Source organism: Ceratosolen solmsi, unplaced genomic scaffold, assembly GCF_000503995.2.
Source record: "Ceratosolen solmsi marchali unplaced genomic scaffold, CerSol_1.0 scaffold10, whole genome shotgun sequence".
NCBI classification, from domain to species: domain Eukaryota; kingdom Metazoa; phylum Arthropoda; class Insecta; order Hymenoptera; family Agaonidae; genus Ceratosolen; species Ceratosolen solmsi.
Window position 1 is genome coordinate 19,444,979 of NW_011948412.1, and position 23,013 is coordinate 19,467,991.

The 23,013-nt window shown below is 27.9% G+C and overlaps 1 protein-coding gene across 1 annotated transcript; it reads right to left on the reverse strand.

The window, feature by feature from the left end:
- Nucleotides 1-310: 310 nt before the first annotated feature.
- On the reverse strand, nucleotides 311-21,228 carry RhoGAPp190 (Rho GTPase-activating protein 190). The gene is made up of 27 exons (XM_011498880.1): nucleotides 20,281-21,228; nucleotides 18,705-18,960; nucleotides 17,173-17,518; nucleotides 16,336-16,602; nucleotides 15,437-15,766; nucleotides 14,857-15,173; nucleotides 14,164-14,373; nucleotides 13,377-13,388; nucleotides 12,569-12,755; nucleotides 11,775-11,890; nucleotides 11,539-11,691; nucleotides 11,195-11,433; nucleotides 10,922-11,123; nucleotides 10,641-10,811; nucleotides 10,139-10,390; nucleotides 9,342-9,520; nucleotides 8,823-9,006; nucleotides 7,778-7,986; nucleotides 5,933-6,222; nucleotides 5,354-5,477; nucleotides 4,762-5,037; nucleotides 4,023-4,444; nucleotides 3,506-3,776; nucleotides 3,288-3,419; nucleotides 2,832-2,882; nucleotides 1,953-2,049; nucleotides 311-1,015 (listed from the first exon to the last, which is right to left on the reverse strand). Exons 3-27 carry the CDS (start codon nucleotides 17,341-17,343, stop codon nucleotides 817-819), a joined length of 5,061 nt encoding a protein of 1,686 aa, XP_011497182.1. The 5' UTR covers nucleotides 17,344-17,518; nucleotides 18,705-18,960; nucleotides 20,281-21,228; the 3' UTR covers nucleotides 311-816.
- Between the last annotated feature and the right edge of the window lie 1,785 nt (nucleotides 21,229-23,013).

Here is a 23,013-nt window from a genome sequence, read left to right on the forward strand (position 1 = left end):
CACTACTAACGCTTTGTTCTATCTCACATCGTGGAATGATTATGGCGCCATTTTTCTCGCTTTAAAATTACAATATAAGCGTCGTTTCGTTTTATCATTTTGTGCACACTACGCACCCTCTATATCTTTTTCGCTTCTCTCATTCTCATATTCTCTTTCATTTTCAGTCTCCGATTCACACTTACCTTCTCATTCACTCATTTGTTTCTCCCATTAAGCTTGAGTGTATCTCATAAGTTGTGCGAAATATCATCGACAATATCTTGATTAATATAAAGCAACATCGACATAGATTTATTATTGTTTTCAGATTACCTTTTATGTATTTTATTTTCTGTTTCGTCACAGTTTATATATAATATGTATATCATTTAAAACGCTATCTAAAAACTCTGTGTCTGTTTTTGCTTCGCACTCTTAGGAAACGATAGCTAAACACATACTTAAATAATACACAACCGCCTCCTCATTGTTTCACATCGAGAAAATGAAGAAAGAGGCAATATCTCCTCATACAATGATTACACTTACAGCCTGTATTCACAATTTTTTAAACATTAGCCTTTAAAAAATGTATCTTTTTCATTGTATCTAGGCTCTAGCATGAAAAACTAAAAGCTAATTGTGTTGCACAAAAGATAAATGATCAAAAGAAATATGCGTATATATTATAAATCAGTTTTTTAAATCGTCATATGTGCGTACATATGAATATGTATTTCTTGAAACATCTGTATAATGTTTCTTTCTCTTTCTTCGGAGGATAAAGTCATATTCGTTTAAACGTCCTCGATTTGAAGAGTCGCTGTATTTCGCTCAGACCATAACGATTGCTTCCTTACCGCAAAACAAGAATGGGTACTGGTCGATCATTGTTTGGACGACGTCTTCAAGGTAAGGCCTCATCGCCTCGAACCTACCGAGGTCGTTAAACTCAATCGGCAGAAGAGTTGGCCACCAGCAGATTGCAAGATTTTTACTATCCATACTATTCAGTTTACAATTTTCAGCGACTCTGCGAATTCAAATAAATGTAGAATTGAATTTTTTAAGTGCCCGTTGTCATTCATTTTTTATATAAAAAAGTATATCAAAGCTTTAGCAATTAAAAACGATTTTGATATTTATAGAAAATATATAGTATCATAAAAATTGTATATCCTCATTTCATCCATAAATATTAAATTTATTTAATGTTTGTCACAAATATAAGTGAGAATTATTTCAAATTTAAAACTTCTAAAATAAATTAAAAACTTTTATAAATAATTCATGATAAAGGAGTCATAAATTAATTAACGTCTTAATGCAAAATGTTTCAAGTGCGCTGTTTATATCTAATATTTACTACATTAAACTAATCTTAATTTAATTTTCTAATTCTACTTTAACATATGTAGTGAGTAATGTTTTTTTTATTTGTATGATAGTATATATTATATTTTGCACTAAAAAACTTTATTCACAATTTTAAACATTATCCTTGAAAAAGTGTTCACTCTCTCTCTCTCTCTCTCTCTCTCTCTTTCTCTCTCCCTCCCTATTTAAAATTATTAAAAATTATATTTATTATAGAAAGTGAATTAAAATAAAAATATACCTTTCTTAGAAACTTAATATAGAGTATCACATAAATTATTATATATATATATGTAAATATTACATAATCAAGATTAAAAGAAATATCGTCCCAGCTTGAAACGGTTTCAAATATTTACTTTAATTTAATAGAGATATAAATTAATACTTAATACTATTAATCTACAATAAAAAGTTTTTATTTATCTTGAATTTTAAAATATCTGAGATAATGTAATTTATTTAAATAACTTACTTAACATTTGTATACCTTTCAACGGTCATAATAATACATTACAAATTTCGTATAAAATTAATTTTATGTGAACATTTAAAATATTAAATTTATTACAATATTTCATTTTAATACTCACTTGACAAAATGCTGGAATATAAATTTAAGCACATCGAAGTTGACAGAGTTGAGTTTGGTCAGCATCATGCGCAGGGCCAGCAATCTGCCGCTTCGATCTAAAACGTTGCATTCGCAGAGAAAAATAGAAAACAGAAAAGAAAAACGAGCTATTATTACAACATCGAAAGCTAATGAGCGCCGAATGTCAATTCTATAATCGCTATTAAAAAGGCAGTGAATATGTTTAATTAAAATATAAAATAATAGTTCGCTAGTTAAAAAATTTACTTATCCTCTAATTTTTATATTAAATTGCCGGTAAATTTATAAAATATTGTCGATTTACTTGTTATTTAAATTAATTTTTTCTTTAATCTGAACATGATATTTGAAATCTATTATACACGTATAACTATCGTTAAAATATAACTACGCTAACCTTAGTAATTTAAAAAACAAATGAATTAAACTTAAGAGCAGAGAATGTAATTTTCAATAAATCAACTAACAATGTGTACATAGCATTAACAGGTTCAGCGTAATAAATGAAAAAATAAAATCTTCTGGCTTTCATGAATAAGAATTTAGCAACTAAAAATGAAACCTACCATCCTCTATATATTGATATATGAATATATTATTTAGATGATACAAATCAAATAATTAATTATACAATAGTTTTAAAAAATTTGCATTCCTTCTGATGACAAAAACAAGTATCATGCCACGCCGAACCTGCTAATAAAAAAATATTAAAACTCACTAAGCTTACGTAATAAGGTAAGAGAATCCCATTTTACAAATAGATTCATTTGTGATTTTTTTTTCTTATTTAATGTACATCGCCCGTTTTATGTAAATTATTTAACAAAATTAATCAATTAAAGAAAAAACCAACCTTCCATATTCATGCATGTCGCGGACATCGGTTTGCTGATACCACGTGCACCTTTAGATTTAAAAAAATAAAAACAGAATTGTAAACATAAATATATGTTTTCACTATACAGTACGTAAATGTATTTTATGTGCTGGCGTTTGTGTGTCTGTAGAGTGTGTTATAGAGTGTGTATATAGTGTTTATGCGTGTATAAAGTGTATGTGTGTATGTATTCACAATACATGAGCGTGTATACATGTGTTCGTGTGCGTGCGTGTGTGTGCGTGTGTGCGTGTGTGTGTTCGTGCGTGCGCGCGCGTGTGTGTGTGTGTATGTGTATTCTAAAATAAATGTTTACAAAATAACATTCTGCTAATTAGAAAAATAATACATATTGCAGCCCAGCCTTGTATTATTAATATGATAAAGAGCAGAAAAAATAAAAAGGCAAGCCGAGTGTTGATGAGAGCTCACCCGATATATCCTCGAGTTGACTCATGCTTTCCTTATCTATAAGAGGTGGTAATCTCTTGGAAAAGAAGTCCTTGAGTGCTGTAGCCACTGCATTCACGGGAATATCTAACGAATGTATATCTACGTTGACATCTAAAAAATAATAAATTTAACATGAATTTTATTCGTATTTTATAAAGAATAATATATTAAATTGGTTTCAAATTTCATTCCAATACCTTCTTCGAATTTTTGGAATAAAAGTTCAACGTGAGCACGATTTCCTGGTACCCTATATATGCCCTCAGAATCGAGACCCTCGTCCTCGATGAATCGCACACATTTCTCAAGGAAAAGCGGAATTGGGTTGGTGTCGCTCTGAGCGAAATCCTCGATAAGTGTTTGAGGCAGCTGTATAGACATGTTTACACCTTTCGTTTGTCGTGTTTTCTCTTGCTTTTTCTTCTCGCGTTCGCGTTCTTTTTCAGCATGCCTCTTCAATTTCTCCTCCTACAATAAATATGTGAACAAATTTAAATTACTTCAACATACTTACTATTCTCGATACTTTGATTTAATCACTATTTATTATTTACTAGCAAAGCAACTAATCGCATAGGTAATTATTTTATTTAATATTTATTTATTTAATTATATAATTATTCATCTTGATAAAAATATTCACAAAAGCTTTAATTACAGAAAATATTTCAATTTCATCCTTCCTACCCTTACGACGATTAAATAATGTTTTACCTTTAATCTGCGCTTCTCTAACTTCTCATCCTCCTTGGCCTTCTGCTTGTCGCGTTTACGTGTCAGCTTGTCCTGGCCATCCTTGCTTTTGGCTAGAAGGCCAAAGCTCGGTGAATTTATCTCACGAGGGGATGATACGTCGAGGCTCGACTCATCGTCCGGCATGTTTATCATGTTGTTCTCGCCAAGGACTATACGCTGTTTCGCTGAAATAGTACTAAACATTTCCTGAGTCATGTGCTTAAGATTGAAGGGATGTTGAAGAGTCGTCGACATATGCATTTGTTGCTGCTGTTGTTGCAACGAGTTGCCAAACTTTTTGCGAAGGCTAGTAGCTGGATGTTTCGTGTGTGACTTTGACCGAGATCTCGAGAGCTGCTCTTGATCGCTTGATTCTGAACTGTCAGGAGTCTCGCTCGACGCTAAAAAATTTAATGCATCCTTTACGAGATAACTTTTTATTTTTATACTTTAAATCATACGCTAAGCCATGTTAATAAGTTTGTTAATAATTAGTATGCATGCCAATGTATCAATATTGTGAGAATAATAATTATATAAAATATAATAATAATATTAATACGAATACAATAAGAAAGTGGATTTCATTGGTTTAGTATATTACATGAGCCTATATAAATTTTCTTTCCACGTTTAATCCATAATTTAAAGCTACGTGAATTAAAACATATTAATGATACAAATGAAACGACCATAAAAAGCTAATAAGAAATCATACCTCGGTCGTTGAGATCGATGCGCCAACTCTTATCATCTTTCATGTTGTAATTAAGCCCAATAATTCCGTCGCTAAGACCACTCCCGATAACTCCGGACATACCAGAGAGCTGGGGCACCTTGGGCGTGGCTACAGGTATAGCTGTACGCTTCTTGCGCGTCCGCTTGTGTGATGATAACTTCTTATTGTTGACCTTGCTAAGGGCCTCCGCCACCCTCTGACGTTCCAGAGAACTCCACTCGGAGTCAGAGTCGGTATAAGCTGTCGATGGTGAATCTGTTTGATTTCAAGCAAAATTCATATATTTTATTACAATCTCTAGTGGCTTATTTTCTACTCAACATGCGAACTAAGCTAGTTCGCCAGACCGTATTAACGTTTATAATTATATAAAATATATAAATTAAAATTTTAGGATGTTTATTGGTAAGTAATGATAATGCAAATACCTGCAAATTTCGTTATAATTATTGAAATTTTTGTACTAATATAGCACTTTTATGAATAGTATATTTAACTTCTCATTAAGTTTATATATATTAATAGTTTCGTATACAATTTACATAAGACGATAAAAGCCAATTCAACTTACAAGGTTGACCCTTTTCTCTCCTATGTCGCAATTTAGATTTGTTGTTTCCAATAGAATCATGCACCAAAGTGTAAACATAATCTCCATCATAATGCGAATACAAATTTGGTACAACATCCTTCACCTATAAGAACATTAAGGTTCATTTTTAAACTTTTGAATGGACAATCCTATTTTTAAAATTATTGTCTATAATTCTTTTATTTTTGAATAATAATAATAATGAAACTTTCGCAATTGTAACAATTATTGCTCCGATTATTAAATGTTGATGCATGACGTAGTGTCAGTTTAATCGATATCATTAAGAATAAGGACCTAAGATTTTAACAAATTTTTTCATTGACAACTAACAAAACATAAATATACTTTACCAGCAAAAGTTCAATATATTTTAATAAAAATAATCAAAATTTTATACTATTTATAATGTACATATATTTATTTAATGAATACTTTTCACCTGAATGGCCTAATATTTTTTAAAAAATAAGATTGAAATAAAGAAATTTCGCAATCTGTAACTCTTAAGTCTTACAATTAAGAACAAAAATTAATTATGTTCACCATTCTTCTCACCTGCGCGTACTCAGAACCGAGATCGACCATTTCCGGAGTGGCAAGAGGCGCGTGCCCGAGCATCTTGCCATGTTCATCTTTTTCCCCGATGGCCATACGTGATATTACGTCGGTCACATTTGAAAAATCCTTGAGGTTTATCTTCCCGGGCTGCTTAAGAGTCTGGCTGTTACCCTTGGGCCTCGATTTGGTTTGTGATATATGTCGACGACCGGTGGTAAATGCTCGCTGCGAGTAACTATTATTCACCCCGTCCTGTTGCTGGTGCATGAAAGTGTCCTTAACCCATCCTGAAACCGTGCGAAAGTGCTTCATTGCTTTTCGCATGGAGAAAAAGTAATAAGTCTTGATTATAGCTTCAGTTTTGGTTAATAACGCCTGATATTATGCAAATATATGGTTAGTTAGTTCTAGAGATATGATGCCTTCAAACAGTCCAGAAAAAATATTCCTACTTTTCTCTTCAACGAACAAATATTTTTATTTCTTATAAGTTTTTTGTATTATAATTCGTTATAAATGAAGTACACTAATGTTCACGAAAATTATAATAGAATCTGATACTTCTGTCATATTACAGATAAGCGAATAAATAAAGAATTTCATAAATGCCAAAATATTTGGTTCATTAATAAAGAAAAATATTTTCTAGACGTAGAAGAGATGAAATGGAACTTTTTTATATGATTTATTTTTTCTTTATATAACATCCAGTCTACTGAAAATATTGATTATATCCACTCTTTAAGACGTTTAATGAAAAACTTTTCTGTATCACAATACATGTTGTATGTGTCTCAAACTAAATTGTTATATCATATATTATTGTTATACTTATTACATTATTTTAACTAATTTTAATAATCATCTTATTTGTATTAATTATTTTTAATATTATAATATTTAATCATATATTAAGTAATATAATAAAATATTTAATAGTTCGAATATAATAGATGAATTAATCAATTTATTTAAAAAATTAAATGATATAATTCAATGATTTGCATTTGTGATTCTTCTTAAAATATGAATAATAATTTATTTTTACTTCTATTGACTAATTTTTTCGATTGAAGTATTTTAATTGATGGAATTTAATAAAAAATTATATTATTTACAAATTAATATTCCTAATAAAATGAAAATATTCCGTATTTTCATAAATTTATACCAATTAGAAAATTTATGTATTTTATATACTTCATTATAGTATCTTTGTTCTTAAAAAAAACTCTCAATTATTAATTTTGTATGATAAAAATTCTTTGGTGATAATAATATGAACGAGTTTTTATTGAAGCCATAGAATGCAAATATGAAAATATTTCAGTAGCAATAGATTATTTATAATAAAAAACAAAACAATGATGTATATTTAAACAAAATTTTAAAAACAATTCATACATTCATCTTTAAAATTTAAACTTTTATAAGCATCTATTTCAAATTAGCGTGGTAATTGATACTGAATTATTTGAAGTATTTTCTTTTATTACTTCAAAATATTACTTATTTAATAGAAAATATTGAATGAAATTAATACAACATAAATATTAAATTAGATATTTTTGTGGTATTAGTAATTACACAATAACCCGTAATTTTAGGCGAAAATTGTTAATAACATATTTGCGAAGAAATTATATGAGAAATCTAATGAATGAATCACCAAGAAAATTAATTTTTACATGAGTTTCTACAATTCTTTGCATACAGCTACAAACCAATTAATTGATTAAACTTAAATAATAAGAAATAATAAAATAAACAAACAAATGATATCAATATTGAAATTTAGTGATGAAATAATGAAAATGATCGTATCAGGTAAGTGACGCATACCGGACAATTTGCTTGCAATATCGCCACTCCTGCCGAAGTCTCTATCACGCTCCTCTCGATGATAATCGACTTGGCTGTAAATATCACTATCGTCGCTTGGAGTTGCCCGATTGTCGACGAAGTGCTCGTTAAGCCCACCTTCGCCCAACTCCCCGTCCGGTGTCAGTTGCTCGTAAGACTCCGAACCACTTCTGAAAGTTACAGACATACTGCTTGACATTAGACTAGAAATAATACAATTAGAAAGGAAGAATAACCGTTGATTATTTATCTACATTCTTCTTAGTACTTCGAACAAATCCATTGAAGATGAATGAAGCACAATTTACTCCCGTTAGAAATAAAATCTAGAAAAATTAACTAACTTCTCTCATTGCAAATATTGATAAATTCAACTTAAGAACTTCTGGTGACAGTTTTTAAATATCTTAACTTTTTCAGTAGCACTCTTGGCATCTCGTTTGTACATACATGTGGCTAAATAAATATTAATTTTCTAATAATGAATATTTCAATAAAGGTACAAATATGTGATTATTTAAATAAACTAAAATTAATTTAACGTCATCGATTTTTTAAATCACAATAGAAGTAAACAATTAAAAATATTTTTTTAAAAATGAACGTGTAATTATTCATCCAAAGAACTCCAAAAGGTTTGGATCATTTTACATTAAATGACTGTTTTAATAAAAAAAAAAGTTAAATATTGAAAAGTACTAAATATAAATTTAAATTCGTCAAATAATTTTTTTCTTACATTATAATATATTCTTATATTCTTTATATATATATATATATATATAACTTATTTAAAATTTAAAAATCACTCATTTTTCAGTTAAAACCCATATAACATGTAATGAAATGTGCTTGATTTATACACAAATGATTGCTACTATGAGAGATATTCAGAAACATATAAAAAGAAATAAAAGAAGACAAAAAGATACCAAAAGAGGATGGAATAGTGAGAGGGGGGATAGAGGGGAAAAGTAAATAATAAATCTTTAATCTTTGAATAAACTTTTTCCGACTAACTCACCCATCGTCCGGAGTCTGTAAATGGTAACTTTCATGACGCGGTGGAGGCATCGGATGCAATGCCGAATATTCTAGTGTACCTTCGCCACTATCATTAAGGTTGCCTGGTTCTTCCATATTAAATGCCTGCTCAATCTCTGGCTTCTTCTCCCACACTTCTTTAAAGAACGGTGTATAGAAAGCCGCTGAAAATATATATTTTACTTACATTGTAACAATAGAATCATAAAATACAATTAATAAAAATTTTTTAATTAATTTATCATAAATATCCAACATCTATAATACCATTGGAAATAAACAAGATAAAAAGTTGCTCACTCTATGAATTATGATAAAAAAAAATCATACTATACTCGAAGACTTAATTAAAGAAAATTATCAAATTAACGTATTTTTTTTTAATTAATTTTCCGTAATGCACAATGATGCTAATTAATAAATTAAATCGCGTGAAAAAAGTTATTCAATTTTTTTTAACGATATAAAAGAAAAGTATTAAAAACGAGTATTCTTTTACTTTTTTGCTGACAAGATGACGAGGAGGTCATGAAATGAGCCTGTAGCTTATCGGCCGTAGCGTTTCCTTCTGTTATGAGATGATGGCTCAAATCATTACTAAAGAATGCATTAGCACCTCCAGTATCAGTCACTGCCATTATTTGAATTGGCAAATTTGGAATGTTATGTGAAAACGCACTATAAAAACACGTATTATTTTAAATAATCTGCGTTTAATGTTGCAAAAATAAATTATTCTTTAATGGTTTATTTTAAGGGGTTCAAATGCAATTATTAGCAACCATTAGATATTTATATGAACGTATGTAATGTAAAAAACAATTAATAAAAATAATAATAATACGATTTGTTCAATTTTGTTTAAAATGTTTATAATTTTCTAATGCATTTTAAAATTAAAAGAATTTCAATTAGAACAATAATTAAATAATAAAATATTTTGTCTTAAACGATAATATAGAAATTAAAAAATTAAATCATTAATAGAAATTAATAATTACCATTATTTACTGTCTACTTTTGAAATTGATAATGAACTAAAGGGTACTGAATTTATATTTAATGAGTTTCAAATCCTATATTTAAAAAATAGTTATTGTCAGTTTAATTAAGAATTAAAACAACTGCCTTTACGATTCCATTAATCAAATGAATAGAAACAACGATAAGTACATACTGTGTAGTTCAATCTAGATAACTATACCAAACATAAACTATTAAAGAATAATTTATCTTGCATAATAATGGCTATGTAAGTAATGACAAGAGTCTGGCATTTACAAAATTCGCGCGTACTTGAGTGTAGCCAACGAGGCTTTCCTTTTGGTTGAGTAAACAAGAATGAAGCCATGGACGAGCTCATCCCTAAAGGCGTTAGCCCCGTGAAAGCTTGATATTGTTACTTCAACTCGACGTTTTGACTCGCCGAGAAATGTTTCAAGAACAATGGACCGCTCACTACTGAGAAAACAACACTGGTGGCTCAACAGTGGTGCAAGCACATTTTCCACTGAGTACGGATCACCGCAGAACATACACATTATTATCCTACAAAAAACATTTTTCACTTGTGTAATAACATGAGCACTAACCTCAATACTAATTATTAAAAAATTTTTTTATTTTTATTAAATAACTTTTTTAAAATTTAAATATTTATCTAACGATATAATAATCTGAATTTAACAGCTCATAATAGTATTAAGAAATGTTCCTTAATAAATACGAAAAATATCATTAAATTATAAAGCAGATTCAGATTAAGTAAGCATTAATAATGATAATAAATAATATGTACCTAATATCTGGCTCCAAACATTCAATAACACTTTGGTAGATATTCAAAAATCCTGCCCTATGATTTATCGCTTGAACAAGTTGTTGCAATGCATCCTTAACCAACATTGTAGGAAATCTCTTATCTTGTTCTAAATCCTCAATTGCAACATCAATAAATGGGCATTGTAAACTGTGATTGAAAAATACAATAATACTTATAATAAATAAAGTTAAAGTAATATTCTTAACTCATCGGAAATTCAATACAATCAAGTGTAGAATATTCGTGCTAAGATTTACCTGTCTGCAAGATTTTGACCCTCCTCGCGAAGTCTTACTGCTTCAAGTTCATCTATTATTCCATCTGGAACGAATATAATTACTATCGGCAATCCCTGAAATGGTAACCGATCTTCCTGTTCCAAATTTGACAGAAGCGTTTTCTCTAAAGACGAACGAACGTACTCAAACGTATCCTCGTTCGAACAAATACAAAAGGAACCTAAAAATTATAAAATACAAATAATGTTTATAATCACTGCCACAAAGAAACATTGATTTATTACTCATTACCGTGAGGCATAAAATCAGATGTAGTAAAAGAATTATGGGGTATTCCGACATCCCCATCGATAACACGATAGCCAAGTGTATACAATTGACAATCAATTTCCACTTCGTCATCCTCCGTTTGTGATCGAATCTCACGAGCAAATTCCTCGCTCAGTCCGTTACTACCTAGTATCACCAAATTAAGCTGATTATTTTCAGAAGTTAACTGCCATTGACTACTATGGTTCCAAGACGATGGTCTATATAAAAGTAAAAAGATATTTGATGCATTATACAAATCGACATTGTAAAACAACGTATATTATGAATTTGAAATTTTTTATATAAAAGCAAATAATAATTACCTATGAGCCTTTGTTCCTAAAATTCGTTCAATTAAAGCGTCCATACAATTAGGAAAAGCTGGGCAGTGTTCTCGAATTGGACAATGAACGAAACCTAAATGCTGAAAAAGCATTAATTTTCTGTCTTGGTCTAATCTATCTAAAGCCTTATACCTGTAAGAAAAACATTCAATTAAAGAAAAATTTTTATTTCTCATATTACAGTATGTTTAAAAACTATAAATACACCATTTTACCTAAAATCGTTAAGCAAAGCATCAGTTATTTCTTTAATATCTTCTTGCGTAATTGTACCCGTAGGAGCGATACTTTTATAATGATAAAATAAATCTGCATGTTCCAAAAGCAATTCCTAATGAACAATAAATAAATTAAATTATTAAATAATAAATTATAATATTATTATTTATGTTATAATAAATTAAATTATAAAAATTAATAAATTATATAATGTTATTATAATAAATCTCATATTATACATTTAATATATAATTCTAAATATTTTAACAATTTGAAAATTTAATCTTTATAAACATATAGATCACTGAAAATTCTCTCAAAAATCTCTATTATAAATTTCATTTCCAAATTTATGAAAACGGGTTTTAAACTAGATTTTAAACTAAAACTTTTCTTTAAGTAAAGTTTAGTTAAGTTAAGTCTAGTGAAAAAAAGATTTTACCGTTCTTTACGATAAATCTTTATAAAATTAAAATAAAGCTGGTTATCTAATATTTTTAATACCACACAAATACAACTGCTAGCATAAGCATTAATCAAAATAAAGAATCGTTAATTTATTTATCTATTCACTAGAAATAAATAAGGACGTTGTAAACAATTAAAAATATATATATATATTTTTTTTTATAATAGATATACCATTATTACCTTAAATAAAACTTCATTTTAAATTTATTAAATCTCCACGTGAAATTTGTGGTGAAACAATAATTCATTGTATAAACCATAAACTCTTACTTTACAAAATATAGAGTACAATAATATCAGATCGACTGCGCCTACGCACCTGAAAGTTATGTTTGGCTTTTTCGATAATTTCCTTTTGATGTTGATCGTAGATTTCTTGGCAATCATGATGAGACAACGCTTCAAAGCACTCACGGCCCATAAAAAGCACTCGTACTTCCGTAAGCTGTTTTCCTGGAGTAACGTAACCCGTCTCTTCCAGCAACTGTTTAAACTGTTTCTTCAACCTAAAATATAAAAATCAAATACACTTTTATAATTTTTTTTTATTTTTTTTACCACGGACTAATAACATTTACACTGATTTTTGTATAATGAAAATTTAATTAACACGAACTCTTAAAATAATTATAACGTATTTTTCTTTAATTACACTGCTTTAAGTTTTTTAGCATACTAATAATTTTTACTATAATAATAGCCGATCAAGAAACTAATAACGCTGATAAAATTATTTTAAACTTGACTGCTATTTATTAAAATCTATATTTTCATATATTGACATGTAACTATAAACTATAAACTATAAACTATAAACTCAATGAACTATGAAACATTTTTAAAATCCAATTAAAAGCTTGAAATAACTGAGCTACTTAAAATTTTCATTTACCAATTGATTAAAACATTCTACACTAATTAAGAAACTAAATTATATTATACTATATAGACATGCTAGATATATTCATCATATTATTTAATATATTATAATCTTCAATATTTTAGAGTTACTATTAACAAATACTAATTCATTCTGCATTCAATGTGAACTTAATAAGCCCCAGTACAAAAAATAAATTACTAAAAACTAATTAACTAATAGCTGTAAAATAATAGCGTGTAATTACCTGTTTGGAAGTCTGCAAAAAGAAAGAGGCCACCCAGAATAAAGCAAAAAGCATTAGTTTGCTGCACATAGATTTCATCGCTGGCATTAACATTTAGCCAACAAGGCAATAATAATTTACCTTACCACACGATCAAATTTACAAAAAGTTATTGTTCTTAATAATCGAAATGACGGTAAACTCAAACTAATCTAAATAATATTAAAAATAAATAGACAAATTTTTGTCATTTGGAAATGAATTATTTTTTAAACTCTACTTATAATTTAAAGAATTTTTTAAACTTTGATCAAATTATGAAAATAACTTTCATCTTATTTGTTTTAATAAATACTAAAACAATACTTACTCGAAATCTACAATTGAATTTACAATAAAATCCTTTTTTTCGTAGAATATATTTATTTTGAAGTTGTAATTTCCAAAATATTTTCTTTCTTTTTTTAATCATTAAATATTATCTTATTTAAATATTTACATGTTCTTTTAATAAAAAAAATTCAATATATTTATATAATGAACTAATTAGTAACATATTAATATATTTTAATTTTTGCTAAAATATTAAATCCGCAATCGTAATAATAAGTAAAAATCAAAATAAAATATATTTAAATCAAATAAAAAAAGGAATTGAAAAATTCTCTCGTGTGGTATTTTGGTATGAACTATGAAATAATTGTTAGTAAAACTAAGACGACACATCCTAAATTCTAAATGCACCAACGCAAACATATACAATGATATTTGCATCACAGCCATATTCAGAAAATAAAAGTAGGCTCACTCGAGACGACGTTGTTCCTGCTGCAAAACGTTCACATGATTCTTGAAAACAGTTTCAGCCTCCGATGTTTCCAATACATCGTATGGTATTTTTGAGGTGTTGTTTTCACCAAAATCATAGTCAATCCACGGTAAATCTTCCGGGCACTCATAAAAATAACGATCAAAATCGGGATGCCGTTTTATAAACTGCTGCACGCTCGACCATTCTCTGATATATTAATGAAAATGTAATAAATGCATTAAAAATGTTTAAAAGTTCAATGTTATGTTTCGCAAGGTTTTTAAACAGCTACTTATTTTTTCTATAAATTTCTTTTTAACTTTTTATCAGATAGTTTGAAAATGTACATATTTGAAAATCATTTTTATATATAACTAAATTCGTTAAAATGTTATAAAGTAAATATGAAACGACGTTAAATTATTAAAAAAATTAATTTGGATACGTGTTAAAAACAATGTTTTCCTACATTCGTTAATCTATAATCCGACTAATTTAACAGCCGAATTTTTATTATTTTATTGCATTTTAACTCATTTATAATTGCAATATAAATATTTAAAATCATATTAACCAAAAAAGATAAAGATTTAATCATCGACTATGTAAAAAAATATAAAATACATATTCACTCAAAATTTAAAGTGAACCAGACGTCAGAATTTCATTTTAAAGGAAAATATAACTTACTCGTTTATTAAATTAGAAATATCTGGGCAAATCTCGTGCAATATATCCGGTAGGACATCTAAGTAACCTTGTATCTTCTTAGCCACTTGTTCGTCTTTGAGCTTCTTCATGTGTCTACGAAAAAGACGTTGTGTAGCGTCGATTCCAAAAAGTTCGACATACATCGTGAACTCCCTATGATAGGCGAGTTTTTTCGATGCATGTGACCAAATGGCACGATAGTCTTGTACGTGCATACATATAAGCTTTTGAAGAGATTCCGTTGATATATCTGTCAATTCCTTTCGTTGACGAGAAGCTTCTGTAAACGCTATTACCTATAAAAGAAAGTACAGTAATACTCAAATCAACTTTTGTCCTATGTGCTATGAAAACATTATAAAAAGCAACTTTACGAATTAAAATTTTACATAAATGTCGTATTTTTCATTCTAATAAGGTAATATTGTTGATTTTTTAAATTGGTTTATGATTTATAGATTAAAAGTTTTTTTTTTTAATGTGATTGCAACAACTCTTCTTAAAATTAATACTGATTAAAATGAATAAAACAATGAATTTGTGTACAAAAATATTTTACCTTACTACGCAATTTTGTTTTATCAACAAGTTGAGCCACAGTCATGAAAGCCAAATCGACATTGATATTTTCATGGGCAGATGTCTCGACCATCAATATCGAACCTTTGTATTCCTTTCGCATTAAAAGTTTTTCAGCCTCTTTCACATACTGATCATTGGCATCATCATTCTTGGTTGTCACCAAAACTATCGGCTTTTTCGTCTTCATTAAATTGTTAAGTATATTAGCGACGATATCAACCTGTTTTTCTATTGAACGATTAGGCACGACTCTCACATCAAAAATGCATAAAAAACCATCGATGTTCAACTTTCCATCCGGTAAAACCTAAGAACAATGTCGATATGTTATCATTAAGAAATACTGTTAAGAAATTTTATTTTTATCCCTAATATTACATCAGTGAAATAAATTAAAAATATATTTAATAGATGATAATATATAGACCGTAAATTTACTGATAATATTACTGATAATACTCTAAATATCAGTAAGACAGATACTAAATTTAATAATTATTAAAATTATTAATTATTAATTATAAATTAATTTAATATTAATATAATTAATTTAATAATAATATAAATAAATTAAATATTAATTATAAAATTATTAAAATTATTACAGGCTAATATACATATAATTAAAAATGTATTGATTCTCTACAAAATAATATATAAATTACCATATATTATGATGATTTATATAAGTATTCTAAGAAATTTCAATGTATTTGGTAGTACAGATTTAAAAAATAGTACATTAATACGAACAAATAAAAGCTGTTTATTAGAATCATTATATGTAGCATGTATTGATAACAATTTAGAATCAAGCTTTTCAAATTACTTTTTTCAATGTCTTAAATCGAAGAAATAAGAGTAAACTTATCAAACCTTTTGCTCGTACTCCTTTTCAATTCCTAATTGATTTTTGCAGATATACATCAGCTTTTCAGCACTCGTAATTTTTGTAGAGGTACACCTCTTAGCATATGGCTCCATTTTACCACCTTTAAATGGTTGAAAAGATGAATCATCGATAAACTCTGTATGCTCGATGACTTGAAACTGATAATCCACAGAACTATCTTCCGTTGGCTTAACCACTTCCCCCCAGTATAAAAAGTGATCGTTGTTGACCACGCGACCACTAAAGTCCGACTTCAAAATAAAAAATTTTATCTTATTAAATGTATTTATTAAAAGAGACTTAATATAATTGTTTCAATTATTTGTAGCATTCAAAGGCTTCCTTCATTTAAGTTATCATATAGTATATAGAATAATTATATTAATTATTGATTACTATTTATTTTGTGGATATTTTAAATGTCAGTTACACTAATTTTATAAAATACTTTCAATTACTGGTTACATATATTTTATAAAACAATCACAATTCTAAGAAGGTATTGGAATAATTTTTCTTTTAATTTATCTTACTATGCTATATGTAATCTTACAGTACATAAATCATATAATAAATATCGTTGATATTATACATTACCATTTATAGAAGATAATATAATTTTGATAATTATTTCTTATTAAAATAAATTCTATATCATTCTTTAATTACATATAAACTACTGCATTTTTTCATTACAATTTCTTAAACTCATATAAAATTGAGTACCAGGTTAAACTTGTAAAAATCATATTTTTACTTGAGAAACGTTTACAATAAAGTTAGTACAAAAGTTAAGAATTCAAAGAAAAAACAATGTGTACCTGTGACAATACAGAGATATGATCAACAGTATAATCATCTCTGAGTGAGCGCATAAAGCGATTGCAAAGGCAGGACTTGCCAACGCCAACCTGACCTTTCTCCTTCTCTGTACCTGACAGCCCAACCACCGCCACATTAATACTCTTCACGTTGTCGCTCTTGCGCGCCATTTGTCTTTGAGGGCGTCTTTTACACTCCAATATATTCACAAACTTATTAATTAATAGAAGAGACCCACCAGTGGTTCACGTACTTAATCGACTTAGCAGACGTTGATCCTACTTAGATCTTCATCAAAGGTTCCTGAATTCCTTGAACTTGGATCGTTGCTGGACTGCTCAAGAACTAGAGAAGAAATACATTTATTTTATTTTATTACTCGATTTATTGAGAAAGTATTAGCTTAGTATTAGCTATATGAAAATAACGGCAAATATTTTACAAAGTTTGTTTATTCGCAATTAATATGGAATGATAGTAAAATAAAACACAATTTTTCTTCTAATTGTTTATTGTGATTGAAATTTGTGAACTTTTTATATGGCAAAAATCAATTACAATTTTCATTATTAAATATGTAACTTCTAACAAAATATTTTGATATTTGAAAGATTTGTTAAAAATTTCAAAAATTTAATTTAATTTGTTAAAGACAATTTTTTTTATAATTGGTATCAATTTGGACTATGAAATAACAATGTTTTCCTTCTTTTTTTTTTATATACAGATTCACAGATTATTAAAAGTTTAAGTCTCGATTTTTATATTCTAAGATATTTAAATCTCTAGATACAAATAATTAAATTAAACTAATAACACTATTATATAGCGATGTAAAACTTTTTATTAATTTGAATAAATAAATGCAACTAAAGTCATAAAATATATTACGGGAAATAGTTAAAATTTTATGTAATATTAATGTGGCAAACAAAATATTTACCATACATAAATGCTAATATTTATAAATTTGTTCATCAATGCATCTAGTCACGGATAAATAAATATAATATCTCTATGAAATAATCGAATTAATAAACAAAATTAAATAAAAAAACTATTGAAAAGTTAATTAAAAATGTAGACTGTTTATATTTAAACACTAACTTTAGACTTGATCTTTAAATAAAATCATCTAAGCTACAGATAAAAGTTAAATTATTATAATCTAAGCCACACCGGTAACAAATATAAAATATAAATTTTATTTTTCTCAAAATAAATTAAAAAAATAACTACACATTATTCAAATCTGCGCTATCAAATATTTTAGATTATCCATATGTCTATACTCTTAACGAACCAATGCACAATTTGATTTCAATGAGTATTATTATTTTAAGTATTAAATTTATTTCAAATTATTGTAATTTTATTTTCCATTCAAAATTAGTTTAATACAAATAATAAACAAAATTGACCTTTAAAATAAGATCTTATTGAAAATAATATTATAACAATCTTAATCATAAGAAAACACTACCATATCATTTTACATGCTATTAATTACAAAACAGTACATTTTGTTTACCCTTAAGAGCTTTACTGTCTTCCTTTGGTAACATTCTTGTAGAAGCAGCGAAGAAACTCTTTTGTTATATAAGGCTTTGATTTCCAAAGCTGAACTTAATAATGACATCACAGTTTAATAAACCAATACACTTCAGTCCCGTATTAAATGTTTCTGTGAGGCATTGAATAATATAAATTTATTGGAATTAATATCACGCTAGGTTTTATTATTTTTAACCACAACAGCAATATTGCTTTGGAATGGCACTAAGTATCTGAAATACAAATAAATGCTACATGAGTAATATGATTATTGAAGATGAATTGTTAAAAGAGTAATAAAGAATGATTTAAGTGTTGATTGTAAATCCTGTAATACTTGAACGGTTGAAATATTAAACTTTAAGAATTATGACTTGTTTTTAAACTATAAGCATCAATTGTTATTTTATGTTATTTTAGACTGTTAAATACATGCACTATTAACAAATAGAAATTTTTTTATTTTTTAACATAAATACAAAGGACCTATTAAATTTGATTACTGAAAAATTAAGTAATACTTTTGTAATCTTAAATTATTGCAAATAGTATATTATTATTTAATATCATTAGATTTAAAAATTAAATATATCAAGAATATTTGAAAATATATTTTTTTTTTCAATTCAATTTTTAATACAGTATACTCTTTTACTACATATTTATAATTTTAAATATGTTAAAAGGATCTGATCATAATAAAAGCTATTAATATATAAAAAAAAAAAATGTATATATATATATATATATGTATATGCATATGCATACATGCGTATAATTAATTGATTGCGCAAAGCAGCATTCACAATTAATCTTTAACCAATATTAATAACAATATTTTGTAAATGTTCACCTTTACAATTGCTTACATGGAAATTATAACAATCCAATACAAAGCAGTGAATTTTACTCTACGATCTCAATCACATTACTATTTAATAAAAATTTACATGCTATAATAAAATTGTGTATTTTTTTATCTTGATTTTAAACAGCAAAATATTTAAATGTTTAAACCGTTAAAAAAATCTTACATCATTATTTTAGTCATAGTGATTACAAGTGCAATAAATGTATTATGCATATATATTTCTTGTAAGTCAGAATTATTATATAGCTTTGATAAAAAAAAGAACAACTTATCTAAAATCCTGTTAACACATTTAAGAACAATATTCCTGTGGGTTCCTAAAAGTAGACTGATTCTCAACACAATGTAAAAGAAACTTTCATTTTTCGAAAATAAAAAATTAATTGCTCAAGTCTCGAACGATAGTCTCAATAATTCAATAATATTATCAAAAGAAAAAATATCAAGCAGTAGGACAGGCTTTAGATTCTAACACAACTACATAGTGGCCGATTCAATAGCTCAGAATCGTAAAAGAGATTATTACAATCTCACCTATGGGCCAACATTTAATAAAAAGGAACAACAGGCTCGCAAAAAGGCTCCAGGTGTCAAGATTACATTTATTACATCCTCCCTCTTTCATCTACTATGAATCGCTCACACTCGCACTGGGAGCACAAAGAGTAAAGCAATGGCATACCTAGTGTAAGATCCACTGGTCTGTCCACTGTTGTTACCTCCTGGAGTGCAACTTTCCTAGCCGGCGCTGAATTGTTTTCCCTGGCGTCTCCGCTTTCTCTTTTTTCCTCGTTATCTATCTCTCTCTCTCTCTCTCTTTCTCTCATGTACATACAAACACACTCATTTGTTCATTCTATCTCTCTCTCTCTCTCTGTCTCTCGTTTTTCTAGTAAAATTTGAAGAACGCGAGCGTCTCACAACCGGCCGTTTCTACTTTTGGCTCCCGTCCACAACTTCCCAGTCATTCGGATCGCCACGACCTTTCGTCACTCCCTTCTTCAAACTCTTCTTCAACACCGTATCTTTTCTATCCTTCTCGCTCCCCTCTCACCCTCTCGCCCTCGCTCACTCTCTCGCTCGCTCTCTCTCTCTCTCTCTCTCCCTCGTCACCCTCGCGTCAAGTGTCGAGAGAACTGCCTGTTTCGCAGAGGAGCCATCTTTGATATAGCTGTGTGCGTGCAGTCCTATCGCTCTCCCTTTCTCACTCCCTATGAGGTATGCACCCCGGAACTTCGACGTCTTCGTCGGCGCTGCTGCCGGCCAGTGCCTAAAATGTCGTCCAAAGCTGGGTGCGGACGGTTGCGAGCTCACAATCCCACACTCGCGTGCTTGCATTTAATGCATCGCGCCTGCATGTGCACCAGATTATAGTTGGTTTGTATAAGCAAACTAAAACTGTACTAAACTTAGAGCATACGAGTGTGGGAGAAAGAGAGAGGACGAGAAGACGGTAACGCGACGGTCATAGCCCGTACTTGATACGAAGAAGGTGTTTAAAGACGTAAGACAATCAACTATATGGAAGATTCCATATTATTACGTAGTACCATTGTTCTTTGTATCGACGTTTAATAAAAAGGTTGAGTTTAATCTTTCATCGTAATGTTTCATGGATAAATACCGGTCTTATGAAAAAAAAGTATATGGAGATAATTTGTCTTCTTCAAATACACGCCTCAGAAGTTAAATTCCACGAAAGCTCAAAAAATAATATATTTATTATGAAATTAGCTTTTATTATCCTTCCAATACTTTATGGGGTTAATATATTAAAATTTTATTTTGAATTATATTTGAATAAATTAAAATCTTAATGATTGGTTCGAATACATTTACTCTTTAATTTTGTACATCTCCCTCGATGTTTTGAAACATTTTTTATTATGCCTGATGATTAATTTTGAAATACAATTGTTATGTTTAGTGTACTTTACTCAGATACAACAACGGCATTGGGAACAATAATATGATTTAAAAGTAATCACAATCTATGTATACCAATATAATTGTGCAAGAAATAGAATAAAAAAAATAATAGAAAATTAAAGGGAATCGACTTAAAGAGAACGAATAGTTACTTCAATTCAGTTTCAAGATTTATATTAGAATTGAAAATTTATATTAATAAATGAACATATTTTTAATAATTTCATTATATTTATACGTATCGAGTGCTATTAAACTCGATTGTGATTAAAATTTATATTGAAATCCTCTAAACTTTTATATATTTATATGATGAATCAATTCGTAAAATGTAAATAAGATAGATGTAACAGGTAATAATAAGATATGTGCGCGCGCGCGCATGTGTGCGTAAAAGTTATAAGCAATGACGTTACCCATAAACCCTATAATTAGAACTAAATTAGAATTAAATTTTATTAAATTTGATTAAACCCCCATTATGAAAAACCATCAAAGCAATACCAAACACAATTATAAGATTTAAGAATAATCTAAAATAATTATAATTTAATAAAGCATTTGACTATAACTATATAATGAAAAATAAAATTTCAATTAATGCCTAAATGAAGAATTATAAAAAATTTCTTATCTATTATTATTATGATTTTTTACTTGCCAATAATAAAATAAATAAGACTATGTATGCATCATTTGTACTCGATTATTAAGTAAACAAACCTCATAGCATAACCAAACGTATTACAAATATTGTCAATTGTAAATCCGGACAAGTATCTATCTTGAACGAAGTAGGCAAACGGTGTTCCCCACGCAATAAAATCAATTTTTTTCTGACACTTATTCCATACAAATAAAAATAAGTGATTACAAGAAATTGATTATGAAATTAATTGTGAAAAATTGATTGTGAAATTACTTTTATATTTAACGATTATATAAAATGAATAATAAATATTATAATTCATATAAGTATAAATAAATGTAAAGTAAATAAGAAATATTATATATATATAATATAAAAAAATTTATATGTATTTTTAATTATAATTTTAAAATTCACATCATGATTCAATTAAAAACTTTTTAACGATGGACTGATCAATATTTATTTTTTTCAATAATGTAAATAATATTTGAATAAGTGAATTAAATAAACATCTCCTTTATCAGTAACAGTTATGAAACTATAGTATACATAAGATTTTAATTGTATCAAAGATAATAATGAATTTTCAATCAACAGTAATTCAAGTGGCACCGATAAGAGTAAAAGCAATTGAAATATTATGAAATATTATAATAATAAAAAAATCGAGAAATCATAATATAATATACTTTTTCTTCATAATTATAATTATGTAAGCTTTGTAAGTATTTTTGCATATTGTAAAGAATTTAATTTAATTTTAATAGATTACATTGTATTTATTGAATCTATAATAATTTTTTTTTAATTGATTCATCTTAACGATTAGAATTT

What these genes read in the sequence shown, in the direction of transcription:
- RhoGAPp190 (XM_011498880.1), bottom strand. Translation starts at nt 17,343, where the DNA reads ATGGCGCGCAAGAGCGACAACGTGAAGAGTATTAATGTGGCGGTGGTT. An exon ending in TTAGGAACAAAGGCTCATAG is followed by an intron (nt 11,434 to 11,538) that starts GTAATTATTATT and finishes ACTTTTATATAG; the next exon opens with ACCATCGTCTTGGAACCATA. An exon ending in ATTCCAAAAATTCGAAGAAG is followed by an intron (nt 3,420 to 3,505) that starts GTATTGGAATGA and finishes ATTATTTTTTAG; the next exon opens with ATGTCAACGTAGATATACAT.